This window comes from Scophthalmus maximus, chromosome 5 (assembly GCF_022379125.1).
Source record: "Scophthalmus maximus strain ysfricsl-2021 chromosome 5, ASM2237912v1, whole genome shotgun sequence".
Lineage (NCBI taxonomy): Eukaryota > Metazoa > Chordata > Actinopteri > Pleuronectiformes > Scophthalmidae > Scophthalmus > Scophthalmus maximus.
Genome location: NC_061519.1, coordinates 2,833,772 through 2,849,969, shown reverse-complemented (window position 1 = coordinate 2,849,969; position 16,198 = coordinate 2,833,772). Strand labels below are relative to the sequence as shown.

The window sequence follows — 16,198 nt, the reverse complement described above, 5'->3', positions numbered from 1 at the left end:
TTGTTGCTGGAGTTGGGACACTGAAAATATTTTTTATATATTATGGTCATCAGTGCTCTTAGATCAGAATATATATGCTTTTTACCGTAAAATGCCCTACATACATTCACATATTTGAGCTGGAAGTAAGCAGCTATATCTGCTCGTGCCTCCAATCTTCCGTTACTCCCTCTCTCATTTGTGTTGCCCCCCCCCTGCTTTTCATCATGCTCCTCTCATCCTCCTCCTCCTTTTCTCTCTTTCTCCTGCCCTATATTCATTCTCTAATCTGGTCCAGTCGGACTTCTTGTCTGACTCCAGTAATCTTGTCAGGACAGATGGGCCACACACACACACACACACACACACACACACACATGCAGCTGTGCATTCACTGTATATTGACCCAGATTGTCCTTAAACTCATGATGCGTTGCCACATTTTCACACCATCAGATACTTCAGGCTCTCTCCCAACAATTACTGCAGGAGATCCACAGGTCAGAGGAGCCGCAAATCAGTGTGGTGAATGCTATTATTTTTCGGTTATTCATGCTGCCCAGACATCATACTACAAGGATTTCTGGAGTCAGGCATATGATATGATATGATTGGAAAATAATATAAAAGTATATCGACTGCCTGGTGGGAAACGGGGGTCAGAGGTGCAAGGTACTGGCTGGACAATATAAAATTTCCATTAAAAAAACTGTACTGGCAATCCAAAAGGTTACATCAGTCCAGTGAAAATAACTTGAAACAAAATATTTCATCTACATCTAAAAGCAAACTTGTCTATAGCTTTTCCAAATGGACACGCAAATGGGCTGAAAAGCCTGCAGTGAAAGAGAGGGCTGAGACACGATGAATCGAACGAGTGGGGATCGTGGGTCACACCTTTAGACCGCTTCTCTTTGAAATGCATTCAAAGAGCTCTCAAGTGTAAATATAAAATGTAACAGAAGCAGATGTGCAAAGAAAAAAAACAAGAGAGCTTGAGAGAGAGGGTCAAACATTCTTTTCTTTCTCGCCTCCATACGTCTCATTGGTTTTGCAGCCCACTCTGACATCAGAAAAGCGTACTAGCCCCTCTTAACATTAAACCCACATTGGGTGATATTGTTTTTGGCCACTTGGGGGCGGCGCAGCGAATTGCGAACACATCGTTGACATGGATTATGTGTCGGCAAATAGTTGATTATTTATTGCCCCATTAGCTCTGTAAAATATCTTCCATTGAGAGTCTGTTGGCCACCTGGCAAATCCAAATCCAATTGTCATTCTCTTTCTAGCTGTGATTTGGCTGAACCAGCTCCTCTGGGACGTCTCCGGCTATTTAGTTAGCTTAATGATTCACTGTGTTCACTAGCTACTTGCTAATTTGCTTGGAGTTTGGAGTTGGTGAGGTAGTGTTAATTGGGTTTGTCAGAGACCCCCCCCCCCCCCCCCAAAAAATGTGGAAACACAGTAAAAGTGAAGCAGAAAATTTGTGAGCCAGAAAACCAAAACAACAAGCTAAAAGAGGGTAAAAGCTAAGAGTGGATTGATTGACAACTACCTGTGGGTTTTTACATCATGATTTATTGCTAGTTTAGAAATATGAATCAGTTCAACTTTATTTTTTTATATATCCTTTATTTCACCAGGGAGGTCTCATTGAGATTCAGTATCTCTTCTTCCAGGGAGTCCTGGTCAAGATGGCAGCAAATAAAAAATAAAAAATTCATACACAGATGCAAAGACAGATGACATTGACACATAATACAACACTTCAAAACAATTAAAAGCATCAAAAGCAATGAAAATGTTCTACGAAGACTGAGTTGAGCGGATTTTTAAACGTGTCTATAGAAGGCAAGGAGTCCAAGTTCAGTATCTCATTCCACGCATGTGGTGCATGGGAGCAAAAGGCAGATTTCACCAGTTCTGTTCATGTGGTTGGAGGCTGAAGAAAAATAAGTTTGACTGATGAACGGGTACTATATGTGTAACGGCGATTTAATGTGAAGAGTTCAAACCAAGGTTTTTCACTGTTAAATTAAATATGCCACCTGATCAGAGAATGAAGCTGGGAAGTTTCAAGGCTTCCGGTGGTGGCTCAAATCCAATTCAAGGCACTGGCACCCGCCCACTGTGCTGCGAATGGCTCAGGCCCTTCCTACATCCAGAAAATGGTCAAACTTTACACCCCAGCACGACCACTCCGCTACTTCCAGACGGCTTGCTACGCCCCCACTGCTCATCTAAATCCCGTCGGTTTCCTGTCCTGGTTCCTCAATTGTGGAACGAGCTCCCCATTGACATCAGGATGGCAGAATCCCTTCACTGCTTCCGTCGCAGTCCGAAAACTCACCTCACTCCCTGAATTTATATTTTAAAAAAAATAAAAAATCTAAAATGAGCACTTGAAGCTGTTCTTTGCCTATAGTGACAAATGTTGATGTACTCTATTGATTCTTGCACTTTTGGGTAATATCTGAATGCTTGAATGCACTTATTGTGAGTCGCTTTGGACAAAAGCGTCCGCTAAATGAATGTAATGTAATGTAATGGGAGTCACAGTGAGGTAAAAGACCCTGCTGATGGATGGCCGACTAATAGTCTTGTGGCAACACAGTCCAGACAGAACTAATAAATCACTGCATCATTTGTTTGTCCTCATGGTGGGCTGCCATACATTCCTAATGTGCTAATCCATTCAGCAAGCCCGGGGAAGGGTCCCGTGTACAACCAGTGAAGAACTCAACACATGACCAGGGTGGTTTATGTATCACATTGATTACCTTCGGGTGAGAATGAGGTTTCAACCACAGCAATGCTGAACTAGAAAATGTACAACCCCTGGTCTGCGTGTATGTGTCTGCTTGTATTGAGTGAAAATAGTTTTTTTTAGTTACGATAACAATAACTACATTCATGATGGAGACTCATTACATTTTGAGGCACACGTACGGTAAATTATACACAAAGCACGTTGGGATTAATTTCTCTACAGTAACATAGGTGGCTTCCTGCACTCCTCATTCAAACCATCTATCTTAAAGCCATCTATGTTAAAATAGAGAAAGCATCTCCTTAATGTGGGCACGACGGGAATACATGCTGCACCATCGCATGGAGACAACGGTGAAGCCATCAAAGCCGTGGTTTTCGCAACTACCTAGTTGCTCTGTCCCCATTCAAGCAGCCAGGTAGTTTCGAAACCGCAACATTCGAGGCTTCACCGGAGTCTCCATGCGATGTTGCATCATGCATAATGCCCGACCCCTACACGCTTTTCTGCTTCCTGTTTGGTTCTGGAAAGAGCTCACCTATTTGTTGAAGACAATGTTCACGTCACCATCTGCGTGAGCGAAGACTAAAAACTTGAGTTAAAACAGCTCGGCTCACCACCTTACACCAAACGATCGAGCTGACCGGAGCGCGCCTCAACCAGAGCAAAAAATGTAAATCAGAAAAAAACTGAAAGCATAAAATCCTGAGAGCTTTGCTAGAGTTTTGGTGTAAGGTTATGATCCGAGCTGTGTAAGTCGGTCTTTTTCTCGTCTTGACATTCCGATTAAATCAACCGTGTTTGATATTATCGTGAGTTTTCAGTCTTCGCTCACGCAGATGGTGACGTGAACATTGTCAACGACCAATTGGTGAGCTCCAAACAGGAAGCAGAAAAGCGCGTAGGGGAAGACGTGCTGCAACATTGCATGGGGTCTCCGATGAAGCCTCAAAACTATCTGGTTGGGTGAACGGGGACAGCGCAACAAGGTAGCCACGAAAAACACGTCTTGCGAGGTTTCATCGGCGTGTCCATGCGATGTTGCAGCATGTATTACCGTCGTTTCCACATTCTTGGCTGTCTCTTTTTCTTGTTGTTTTTTTTTGCCTGTACCAACCATTGCACACACGAGGGCACCTGTGGCTCAAATCTGCTGTTTCTTCTCCATTGTTCAACAATTTATCTTCCTGTAAACTTCCACCGGGAACATGATGGGAAATAATATAAAAAGGAATGTAGTTGCAGTATTGTATATAGTGACCCTGCAAGATCCCCAGTCTTTGCGAAATCCTAGGTTGCGACTAAAAATTCTGTGACTAATGACAAATTGTCTTTAGATGTGAGAGGGTGTCGGACGTATAGTCTTCGAAAGTCTTTTCAGTGTCTTCTCAAAGGCGTCTAGTGTATGGGAAGAGTTAGTTAGAACTGAAGAAGCCTCTTGGATGAAGGTGAAAGGTCATCAAGAAACTACAACCAAGTCCTGTTAATCCAGATTCAATACCCTGGTGGACGACTATGACCTGGATGAATGAGAATCTCCACAGACAACTCAAGGTTTATTGCGTGTTGGAATAATTGCGCTGCGTATTTCACTGTGTTTTGTCGAGATATCACATCTCCAAAACCTTACAATGTCTCTGTCGTAACCCAATATACAAATTATGCAAAATCCATCAGTTTATCAATACACAGGACATAATCACAAGGTGTAATAAGGTACAGTAACTTTATCCCTTGTTCAATAGTCCAAAGCATGTATCTATACAAAACTGAATGATGTGCTACCATGCAAATAATGAATAAAGCAAACATTGTGCATCATAAAAAATAGATACATATTCACCATTCAATCATTTACTAAAGAGTGAGACAGTGTGTGCATGTCATGTCATTCGGGTAATTGAGTGAATACCCTCCTTTACTGACATTTTAATTAGATAAACTCTGACAATACCTTATACGTGAACAGGTCAACCACAGGTGAACTCTATGACCTTAACCATAGCTGCCATTTATTTTGAGGTAATGCATCCAGACTCACTTGCCTGATTTACGAGTAGATCATTTAGATAATATTCAGAGATTGAACTGGTTTGATCACCCTTGCACCGGGAACAATTCTAAAAGCATGGCAATCAGAGATGTCCCAACATATGAACAATAAATGAATGTAGTATTTCTTTTGAGGACCAACTAATCTACTATCATTCTATGTGCAGCTAACTACAGTATATGTTCTGTCCCAGTACACATGTTAAATGTCGTCAAATCTGATGATGAATGGAGCATGATATCAGTAAACATCAATAAAGTCAACAAGAACGAATGAGAAAAAAAGGGAAGAGGGGATTCTGACATTGTAATATTTTGGGTAATTCATATTACGCTTGTTTGTCTCGGCAACCCATCCCCCATACGCACCCTTCTCCGTCCCTGGCTTCACACCACAAACAGAAACACACAGAAATAAAATGTGGCATAGTAACAGAGAGGTACTGTTAGATAGATAGATAGAAAGATAGATAGATAGTGGTGGTATTTTTAGGAAGATGGAGGATGTTGGGAAAGCGAGCAGGAGAAATGAAGAAGCGTGCAGACAGGCTCCAAAAGAGAGAGACAGTGTGGGGCTGACATATTGGGGAGGGGGGCTGTGGTAGAAGGTGGGAGACTAAGCTACATGACGTTTGTTTCCATGGTGATGGTCTCTGTCTCCCACACATAGGGAGATGGTGCGTTAATGCGCGCGTGTGTGTGTGTGTGTGTGTATTGATGCATTTGTGTCTATATGCATGTCATTTTGTCAATAAATAACCAAGCTCTTGTTGTTGGCATCGTGGGCTTTTATTGATACCACGGTAAAAAACACGGCAATGAATGATCCCTGTTTGCGTTCCCAAATGCTTCCAGGCTCGACAACTGTATTGTACAGTGCAGCCTTGTTCGCTTTCGGTGAAGTGAGGGCTTATGTGTTTCAGAATACAGACGCCATGCAAACCAACGCACAGGGCACAGTCTAAATCAGAATACACAGGGGGAGCTTCTTGTGCCTGTCATGAGGACCCTGTCATTGCATTTTAGGTGTCAACGAGATGAGATTTGGCACTTTTTCCATTTGAAAAAATCCATATTGTCTAAATTTCGTGTCTGAATTTAGCGCACGTACATAATGTTCATCTTCCGCTTGAAGCCAGACCCAACAAGCTCATTGGTTGCAGTAACTTTCCCTTTTGTTCAAATGTCTTATCAACTGCAACAAATTTTTTTTATTGTTTTTTTTTACAGCTGTGTTGCTGCCATCAAGTCTTTCATTCGCTGATGACTGTAATAAAGGATAGAAATAGAACAGAGTGGGCTGATGTCTCACCATTTGGCTTGGAAAAGCTACGATATGATGGAAGGCTTTTAGAGTTATTGGAAATACATAAAGATGTAAGAGCTGCAGCCCGGTGGCGATATGGAAAGTGAATTTGGGGGTTAAAATCCAAGACAGCATTTGGCCTGTGAGATGTCTGTGCGTGATAGACAAGTGGGTATGAATGCACAGTATGTGTGTGTGTGTGTGTGTGTGTGTGTGTGTGTGTGATTGTGTGTGTGTGTCTGTGTGTGTGTGTGTTGGAGAAACAGGCTTATATCTGTGTGGGGCGTGACCGGCATGGCGAGAGGATCCGACTGTCGCGCCAGATCCCCTGAGCTGGAGGAGGAGGAGGAGGAAGAGGAGGAGGAAGAGGAGGAGGAGGGAGGGAAAGTGGCTTGGGAATGGTCATGAATCTCGAAGGCAACATTGCCATCTGGTGTCAGATCAATATTCAGAACATCAAAATCAAAAACGAATGTAAAAGGTTAAAAATGATGGGATGAGAAATACTGTATGCACACATGTAATGCATGATATATAGAACACACCTCGTCTGTGTCGCTGTCTCTATATCACACTGCAGTGCGCACACACACACACACACACACACACACACACACACACACACACACACACTACCACACTCGCTCATCCACATTCAGGCAGACAACCAGACACTCAATTGAGCGTGCAGGCCCGGCATCGCTCATTCGCAGGATTGGCAGATTTCCACGCCGACATTGGAGCAGATGATTCAGAGTACACATCCGTTTCACTCTATTGACTTGATATATGACTGTTCACACCCCCAAGAGTCTCTCTCTCTCACACTGTCAAACTGATTCTGTAATGAACACTCTGCACAGAGATGTGTCTTCCAGCTCTTGAATTAAGCTCCTTTCTGTCTTTTCAAACCAGGCAGTGTTCGATGGGATGTTATTGTATCAAGATACGACCAATTAGACACGATGTTTGTTGACAGAAATGCTATCTGATGGTCAGAATTTGAATCTGCAGCTTCCAAACAAAACAAAAAAACGACATCATTTATTTCCCACAAAGTGGTCGAGGGGTCTCACTCCATGATTCGTTGCCTGAGAAGAAACTTGATCTCAGAGGAGGCTCTTTGTAAATGACAAAACGTACGACATATTTGTACGACTTCATGGCCAATGACATGAAAATACAGAAGCGCATAAAAAAGGGGGTATTGAAATCCTTTATTTGAAACTCGAAACATGAAAACCCACCCAGACACAGGGAGAAAATGCAAACTCGATACAGAAAGGCCCTGGGTGTTTTTTATTTTTTTGTCCGAAATTGGATTCGATCGACCAGGCACCTTCTTGCTGATAAGGCCCATTCAGTTTTGACTCTCATAGCTCAATTTTAACTTGTTTCCAACAAACCAATTTTACGTTTCAACAAAGTAATTGACACACAATGACTCTAGGAATTGGTAGAGATCGAAACAGAGCAAAAAGGAATTAAATCTTAAATTTCAACTCCAAGTCAATGCTGATGTTATTGTTCGCTTATATATTGAGGAAGTCAGTGATACAGTACCGTCACATTACGTAATGTATTGTTTTTAAAAGCAATGACACACGCTGCACTGTTTTTCAGCGAATAAACTTCCATTTACTGATGACATGTTAATCATCCCGCTCACGTCGACAGATTCTCTACTGTTGAGGTTTTAAGTAAAATACTAAAGACGACACGCGAATACAGTAGAGCGGAGGCACATAGTGACCACAGGAGGGAGCTCTTGGTCAGACCATCAGTCAAGACCACATGCACCTCTGGTCAGACGCTCACCTCTCTGCAGAGACAGCTCCGTCCATCTGTCTGCTGCCCTCCGGCCTTCAGACTGAGACCGTCCGTAGCTGGAAGCTGTCAGCCGTCAACTCGCATGGACGGATGGCAGCTCGGATCGTCCAGGAGTCAAAGGTCACAAAACTTTTGAACTTCGCCATCTGCCCGAGCTCAAGTATTCAGACCTTACAGGTCAGTCCTGCTGCCTCTGCAACGCTGTCATGGTAACAAATCACGAGGAGCAGGTTGGTGTGGTTATTTCGGACCTATGTACATGAAATATGGATCTGAGTGATTCAACGCAACGATGAGTCACACTGAGGTGTTTTTTTTACTATTGCATAATTATTGAATATTCATAGAGCTGTACTACTAACTGCACTTTGAACTGCAGCTATCAAATACCATGAATCAGATATTGATTGTTATATATAGTTTTATTTAGTACTAGTACTTCCAGTGTTTCATATGAGCCTGAAGTGTAAAAGTTTGAATGATCCTGAAGCAGAAGGTTGTATGCTCCCTTTTCACCGGAGGCCAAACCCCGTTCACACTGGCTAAATGCTGTTTATATATACATACAATTTAACAATGGTGGCGTTTTGTTACTTCAGAATGAGCCTTTTATGTAACTGCAGCAGTGAGTCCTCCACCAAGTTGCACTGCCATGTTTCTATAGTAGTCCAGGCCTGACATAAAATGCTTTTTATGTGCTAGTCATACTGTATACTAATACCTGTTGCCTGTTGGCTTGTATGGTTTGAAGTTAAATGTCAAGAACAGAGTCTGTGTGAACAAAAGTTTTTTTTGCCTTGATTTATGTTTTCTATATTAATTTTCGTCTTTTTTTCCTCAATAATATGAGCTCTGCCTCAGAGCTAAGAGACTCATTGCATTGGCATTGTTTGATAGATTTCGCTCGCTATGAAGAATAAAATCAGTCACGTAGAATTTGTCTCAACAATAACCCAGAGCACAGATTCAGCGTGAATTTTTACTTGATGGCAAAAAAACAAACAGATTTTCTGTTACTGGTGCAGAAAAAATGACTGATGTGTATTTTTATGGGATCAGAAAGGAAACAGTTGTTTGCCCCTTACTCTCTCAGATCAGAGAAATGCTTGTGTGTGTGAAAGTGAGCGAGTGGATACTGTAATACAGTACAACACTCCAGAGTATAACGCAATCCGGTGCAACAGCCCCTCCACAGTACATCTCTCCGTCAGTCTTCATGATAGCATCACTTGAATACATGGTACTTGGTTGTAGGGGTGGCTGTGGCTCAGGTGGTAGAATGGGTCGTCCACTAAGCAGAGGGTTGATGGTTCAATCCCCGAGTCCATCAGTCTACTGACGTGCCCTAGGGCAAGACACCTAACCATAAATTGCCTCTGATGGCTGTATAGGCAGGGTACTGTATGTGTGAATGCGTGCATTGTACTTGTACTGTACTGCTTTGGGTGGTCAATAAGACTTGACAAGTGCTAAATGAATACAGTTCAGATACAGTCCATTTGACGCATGCTCACGTTAAGACAATTGAATACAATATAATAAATTTTAGGAATGAAAAACAACCAGATTTGTCCGCCTACTGTGTCGTCTTCAGACAGTACCAAGTTGTGAGAATGGTCAAAGAGCCAGATTATAACCGCAGGCTGCTGAGCGTGATCCAGGGGCCTTGAAACTTTTGCACGGACAGGGCTTCATGATGACCCGGCCAGATGGAAGTGAAAGCTGGGACATGCATGACTTCAGCGGCGGTACAGATCGATTCAGATCGAAGGATTCCAACGGGAGCGGCGCGGCGAAGACGCCACAGAGGCCCGCGAACTGAGCATAGCATGGCACCAGGCTTCGAGCTGCTATATGTCCAAACTTCACAGACCTCGTCAGTGTGAGGAACCTATCTGGGAATGGTCAGGTCTCGTCGCTGTCGTAAAAAAAGACCTAGATTGCTCTGCAGAAGAGCATCTCCATGTGAGTCAGTCTGACACCAGTGGCCGACACCGTGACACCATGTGGCGCGCTCAACACGACCACAGGACGTGAGGAAAAACACAGTCATCTGGGTAAAACTGGTTCATCCAGCGAGCGGCTTTCCCTGACTACGGCACAAAACAAGTCGCAAGGCTCTTTTTTTTCAGATGACAGATTTCTCCTTGTGACTTCTGAGAGTCCAGAAATAAATAAACATGTTTTTGTTTATGTAATATTTGAATATTTTATGAGGGCGTTTGCGCTTTCTGAGTCGTCTGGAACATCTTTTTTTCCAGTCTTTTTATGCTGTTTAGCAGCATTTTTTCTGGCTTTGAAATGTTTTGATCCCGCACTGAGCAGCACCATAGTTAGCAAACAAATGCAGCAAAGGGCCCTCTGAATGTGTGCGTGTGTGTGTGTTTGTGTGCTTTGATTAAATATGGAACATTAAAGAGACACACACACTCACACACAAACAGAGCTTCAGCGAAACAAGACGCATTTTGTCCTTCAGTACAGTACAGACCTCACATACCTGCACGTTCCCATTCCTGGTGGATTACTTGTGAAAGTGTGCAGTAAGTGTTCATTTTTCTTTTGTGTGGATTCAACATCTTTCACTGGTTTAGCTGGTAAGCATTACAGCCAAACATGACCTACACCCCAAGTGTCAACCCACCGTGACGTCACGTTCTCTCTTTTTTCTTAAAGAAGTAACCATGTGTGCAGGCGGGGCCTGACTGAGAGCTTATCCACTGCTCGTCCACCTACGCCTGCAGCCTGAACCCACTGGACGGTTCAAGCTGCCAATGGCGCTGTATCCACGCTCCAATGCACACGGTGCTTCATCGTCTACTCTACTCTAAATGGACCATGATTTACAAAAAGTGAACATCATGATGTATTGGAGAAGTGAGAAGTAGACTCATGTTCCCATAAAAACAGACTCTTTTATGCAAAACAGTGAGGTCGCCCTCTGCTGGTGATTCCAGAGAATACAGGGTCTAGGCACTTACGTATTGGCTTCACTTCCTACACCCGATGACTACGTCCATTTTCAATATACAGTCTACATTGACACCTTTGTCGTTTTCTGGAGTTGTAAAATCCTGTCTCCTAGCATCACCGAACACTGCGGTTTTCATTCTTAACACTTTCTTAACACAGACACCGTGTAAAAAAAACGTATCAGAATGCACTGTTATTCGACTGGCATGGTGATAACTTTCAAGAACTATAAAATATACATACTCCATCATGAATCATAAATCATAGAGCATCTGATAAGCCTTTTACTTGATCAATCTGGTGACAGTACTGCCACGCAGCACAGCAACACTTTTGGTCAGAAAGCCTGGTGATTGCCACGGTGAAATAAAATGGGGGAAATAAGATGAACGAATTTCTTGCCGTAGTGGGTTCACGTGTTGAAACGAGACCAAACATAAGAGAGACGATCCGAGCCATCTGCGCGAAACGAATTCATTCGCGCGCTAAAGACAGATGGAGTCATCGCACACCTGCTGAATCTTCCTCTCACCTGTTTTCTTTTTTTCAAACTCCTCTGAGAACCTAAGGACGAGCGGTCACAGACAGATGTGTGCGGAGGGCGAATGTCCTCTCTGACATTGTGAGGAGGCTCCTCCCAGCACAACACTTCCTGCTGTTCTTTAAGTACTGGAGGCGTTCCAAAATTAGAGAAGGGGGGCGGTCGGGGACATTTCAGAGATTACCTGTCATTCAAACGAGGTGCGAGGTTGCTGCGACAACTCTCCCTCTGGATCAGGTTTCAAGTAGATTCTCATGGCTATATCACACAAAATGTATTACAAAGTTGAACTCCTAAATATTTTTGGAAGCCAAATGCTAACGGACCCCGTGCACTCATCCTCCGCCAACGCCGCAGGGAGTGAAAAAAAACACCCACCACATCCTGATTATATGTCACCAGTCTCCATGGTGACCCTGGTGCCTTCTGGAAGACAACGTGAGCCATCACACACACACACACACACACACACACAAACACACACACACACACACACACACACACACACACACACACACACCCACACAGACCCACACACACACACACACACACACACACCCACACAGACCCACACACACACACACACACACACACACACACACACACACACACACACACACACACACACACATACACGCACGCATGCACATGTACACAGACACAGCAGCAATAATGTCTTTTTGGATTCCCTGGTAAATTATCATCCTGTTCGACTCGGATGATCGAAAAAAAACCCTCGGGGACAGACTTAAGTTTGCCATTACAATCACCCTGCGCGTCGGTGTGTGTGTGTGTGTGTGTGTGTGTGTTTTATGATAACGCACAGCAGCATGTGCTTGCATAATTGCAGGCGCCACCCCAGTCGCGGATCGGTCAAAGTGGCAGTCGCTCGCCCGGCGCCTTGTTTGCCATTTACCTTGGGGCACCGACACGCAGCGCACAGGCCGACACACGGAAGAGAAATAAAGGAGTGGAGGCAGAGCGGTGCAATTGTAATTCAAGCGTGCTATCAGTCGCCGGTGCGAGACCGTCTCAGGCAACAACACCCTAAATGAGTTCTTGTGTCCCAGCCCCACGGCAAGATGGAGCACCGCTGATAACGCGGAGCCACAGGCCGCGACGTCCTGGTTTACACTGCTACTAAATCACAGTTTGTCTCCCGTACTCCTGTCCGCTGTGGGTTCAATGGGTGGATGAACTAGTGTGTGTCCGGTGTGTGTGTGTGTGTGTGTGTGATTGGTAAGCAGTACAAAATGGCCACTAAAGTGACTATAAACTGGAAACAAAGAGAGCTGGAGACCGTTTTGGATCACACCCTTCTTAAAGCAAAAACTGTCAGGATCCGCCTCTTTCGCCTTGTTCTCCTGCCTCCCCTACCCTCTTGCCTGTGTCCCCAGTCTGTGTGTGTGTGTGTGTGTGTGTTGGAGCTGGGCGTCGCCATGGTCTCTGCTCTCCTGGATGGAATCAAGCCTGCATAGCTGCTGCTGATCCTGGCATCATCTCACCCTCAGTCTGCAGTACTTAAGACCGGCTCATTCTTCCACTCATGGCCAGATCGTACAGTCACCTTCCGTGGTATTACGTCAAGTTTTAGTTTGTTTCATGTGTTTAGATCAAACTTCCATGTTTAAGTCGACTTACCTTGATTCCTGTGTGCTCCAGGTCCGGTCCCCTGTTTTTTTGCTGTCTTGCCTTGTCCAGCGCTCCACCTCCAACCTTCAAGTTACCTGCCTGGATCAAGTCCCCGGAATCGCTCCCCAGCCCACCTCTGGGGTCGAGCCCACCAGTCCCGGATCACCGCCGCACAGCCTGGAACTCCAGTCCTCCATTTAGACTGTAAAATAAATGCCCTTTTGAGCGCTCTGCGTTTGAGTCCAGGCCTTCTCCGTGAGACATCATAACAAAAACTTGCTCTTAGTTTTTTTCACAAGCTGTTCGAATTGGTGATCTTCCCCCCCCCCCCCACCAACGTACACCTCAATAGAAGGACTTTAATGGGACTGGTAACGGACATTCTGGTTGACACCAACTCAATTACCATAAGGTAGAAGCTGCTGTCAAACTCCCTCTGCGTTTCATTTTGGGTTCCGTAATGCACGTTTACCGTAATGACGGTGTTGAATTGTCACACGCCTTTGTTGTCAATTGCAGCCATTATCCGCCGAAGCTGATTATGACTTTAATTGAATATTGAATGATAAGCACACGCGCTCATTGCAAAGCGGAAAGCAACTTTTGCCAAAAGCTTCCAAATCATGTCAACACTAACAGTAAATTTGTATATGTTGTTGACTATATGTCTTGATTACAGTTTGAGGGCATGCAAAATTTATACTTAGACTTCCTTCACCCCTATAAGTACGAAAAGAGAAAATAAAGAGGAATATAAAGAATAAATGATTTGCCACTTGTCAGGATCAACCAAGTCATCAAAACGAATGCTGATTGGGCCTTTTGCAGCATCTCTGTTGCTCCTTTGAATGCATTCAGGTGTCCGCTGGCGTCGATACCCAAAACGTCAGCTTCCCTGCAATCAAGCCTCATTCGGCCGCGTCTCACACAATCATATCTGATGATAGCGACTCGGAGCCGTCACTCCGCCCCGAAACTTCACAGACTGAACCCTGTCATCATTTTGTAGAAGTCATACGGCGAGCTCCTTTTAATGGAGCGGCGTGGCAGCGGGCAATCTGCTCCAGTGTCACCTTTCACCCGCTGGTTGCTTGATGGAATGGAAGACTGAGCGTGAGCGCGAGAGCAGTGGGTGTTTCAGACAGGAATGCTTTAAATGTATTATAATTTTCCCCCACAATGCTGCTGGGTGAAGGGGTACAACCGCTTCGACTCGAATCCAGTTTGTTCGCACCTGAGAAGATATTAAATTCACTAAATGGTAAAAAATAAAATCCTCTAATCTTTCCAGAGCTAACTTCAGTGTGTGTGTGTGTGTGTCTGTTTTATAGATGACTTTTGATGGCCGTTTGATCATGACGTGCACACACCGAAACCTATGGGTGATGTCACGGAAGCTATGTCCATCTTGATATACAGTCTATGGAGAAAACTGAATATTTTAAAAAAAATAAAAAATTCAAAATGTCCGGAACGATTCCTTCAGAATAAAAATCAATTTGAAACCTTCTTCCAAAAAATGAAATAAAAATAATTATTAAAAAGGATAATAAAATAAAAAACAAAAAAACAAAACGATGTGTGAAGACATCAAAGCCACAGGGGATGATGTCATCACACACCAGGGATGGGATGACATCAAAAGCTTGATGTCTTTATTGTCATCTCAAGAGAAGGTATATATGGTACAGGCATATTTACTGGGCACACCCACGACTGAATCTGTCATCTACATCAGCACTTTGACACATTTCATCTGGTGAACTGGAAACTACTCTCAACTGATCCCGGGTTAAAATGGTCCACGACGATTTAAGAGTGGAGTGGGTCCGACAGCGCGTGACTGCCGGGTTCAACTTGTTTGACTGTCCAGAATGTTTCGACGAACTGCTCAGCCGCGAAGACGGAGATGAAGAGGATAAAATTGTGCGCTTCTTGAACGTTATTGCTGATGACGACTCTCCATCCTGTCTGCTGTTTTTCAAAACTGGACGAGAGGAGGAAATTGAAATTCAAGTTGAAATTCCAGTCGGTAAGTAGGCTAAAAAATATTCTTTTTTGAACAAGCCATGGAAAAAATAGTCATGAAACTAAACTATTGTACGGAAAAATAAATAAATGAATCATAAATAAATAAATAATAAGAATGTTTTAATAAGAATTTTAAGTCAGTTGCATTTGGGGCTAAGGTGTTTGTACCTTACACGAGTAGTGTCACAGAATAGGCCAAAGGAAATGTGCTAGATGAAGCAAATTACAAATTGAATATGTAATGATTGAGATGTTATAGCAAGTTTAATTAGATTTTGTTTTCATTATGGTGTATTAAATCTTTTAACAAATGTTCTTTTTTTTACCAAGACTTTGTACTGTAATTTGTCAACATGAATAATGAGACTTCATCTATCTGAAATGTTTATAACCTCAGAGAAGAAAGAAGAAGACTCCTCAGATCCTGGCGATAAGTCCCTGTCCCAAAGTGGAGCAGAGATGACCTCTGGCTCAAAGGAGATAGAAGAAGAAAGACCCAGCCATGTGATATTAACCTTAAATTCATACCTTCTTGTCTTCATTTCCCCCCGCAGTAGCTGTGTTTTGTTATCATTGGAGAGGAAAGAGATAATAAAAAAATAATCTCATTTCTGGTCTTTGCCTTTTCAGAGGATTGAGGTTCGAGTGGTCTATAGCATTGAGCTTCATGTAGCAGTAAACACTTACCCGGAGAGATTTTTGAAATCCACTGTCTTCTACTTTCTCAGGAACGCAAAAGGTGAGCATCATTACAATGGTGCGCATTAAAGAGCCTCCAACATTTAAAAAGGATTAACCAAGAGATTATGATTTGTGTTTTAAATAGAGATGATCGATGAAAACATGGACTTGTCTGAAGCCAATATTCAGATGCCCATGCTGTTTGACATTGGCATGCACAGTGGAGATCCCTTTCGTGTGCTACAGAACAAACTTGCCAATGTAAAATGAAAAATTATTCACACAAAAAAACCCCAGCCACAGCCAGAATCAGTCAGACAAAAACATCTATCAACAGTTGAAAATCTGTCAAAATAAAACATGCATTTCCAAAATGTCATACATACTTTCACTGTTTTCT

General features: G+C 43.3%; 1 protein-coding gene across 1 annotated transcript; it reads left to right on the top strand.

Moving 5' to 3' along the window:
- The first annotated feature begins 14,607 nt into the window (after positions 1-14,607).
- LOC124850035 (dynein axonemal heavy chain 10-like) lies at positions 14,608-16,147 on the top strand. The gene is made up of 4 exons (XM_047332237.1): positions 14,608-15,118; positions 15,515-15,621; positions 15,748-15,856; positions 15,944-16,147. The coding sequence occupies exons 1-4, from the start codon at positions 14,884-14,886 to the stop codon at positions 16,066-16,068; spliced, it is 576 nt and encodes a 191-aa protein (XP_047188193.1). The 5' UTR covers positions 14,608-14,883; the 3' UTR covers positions 16,069-16,147.
- The last annotated feature ends 51 nt before the right edge of the window (positions 16,148-16,198 follow it).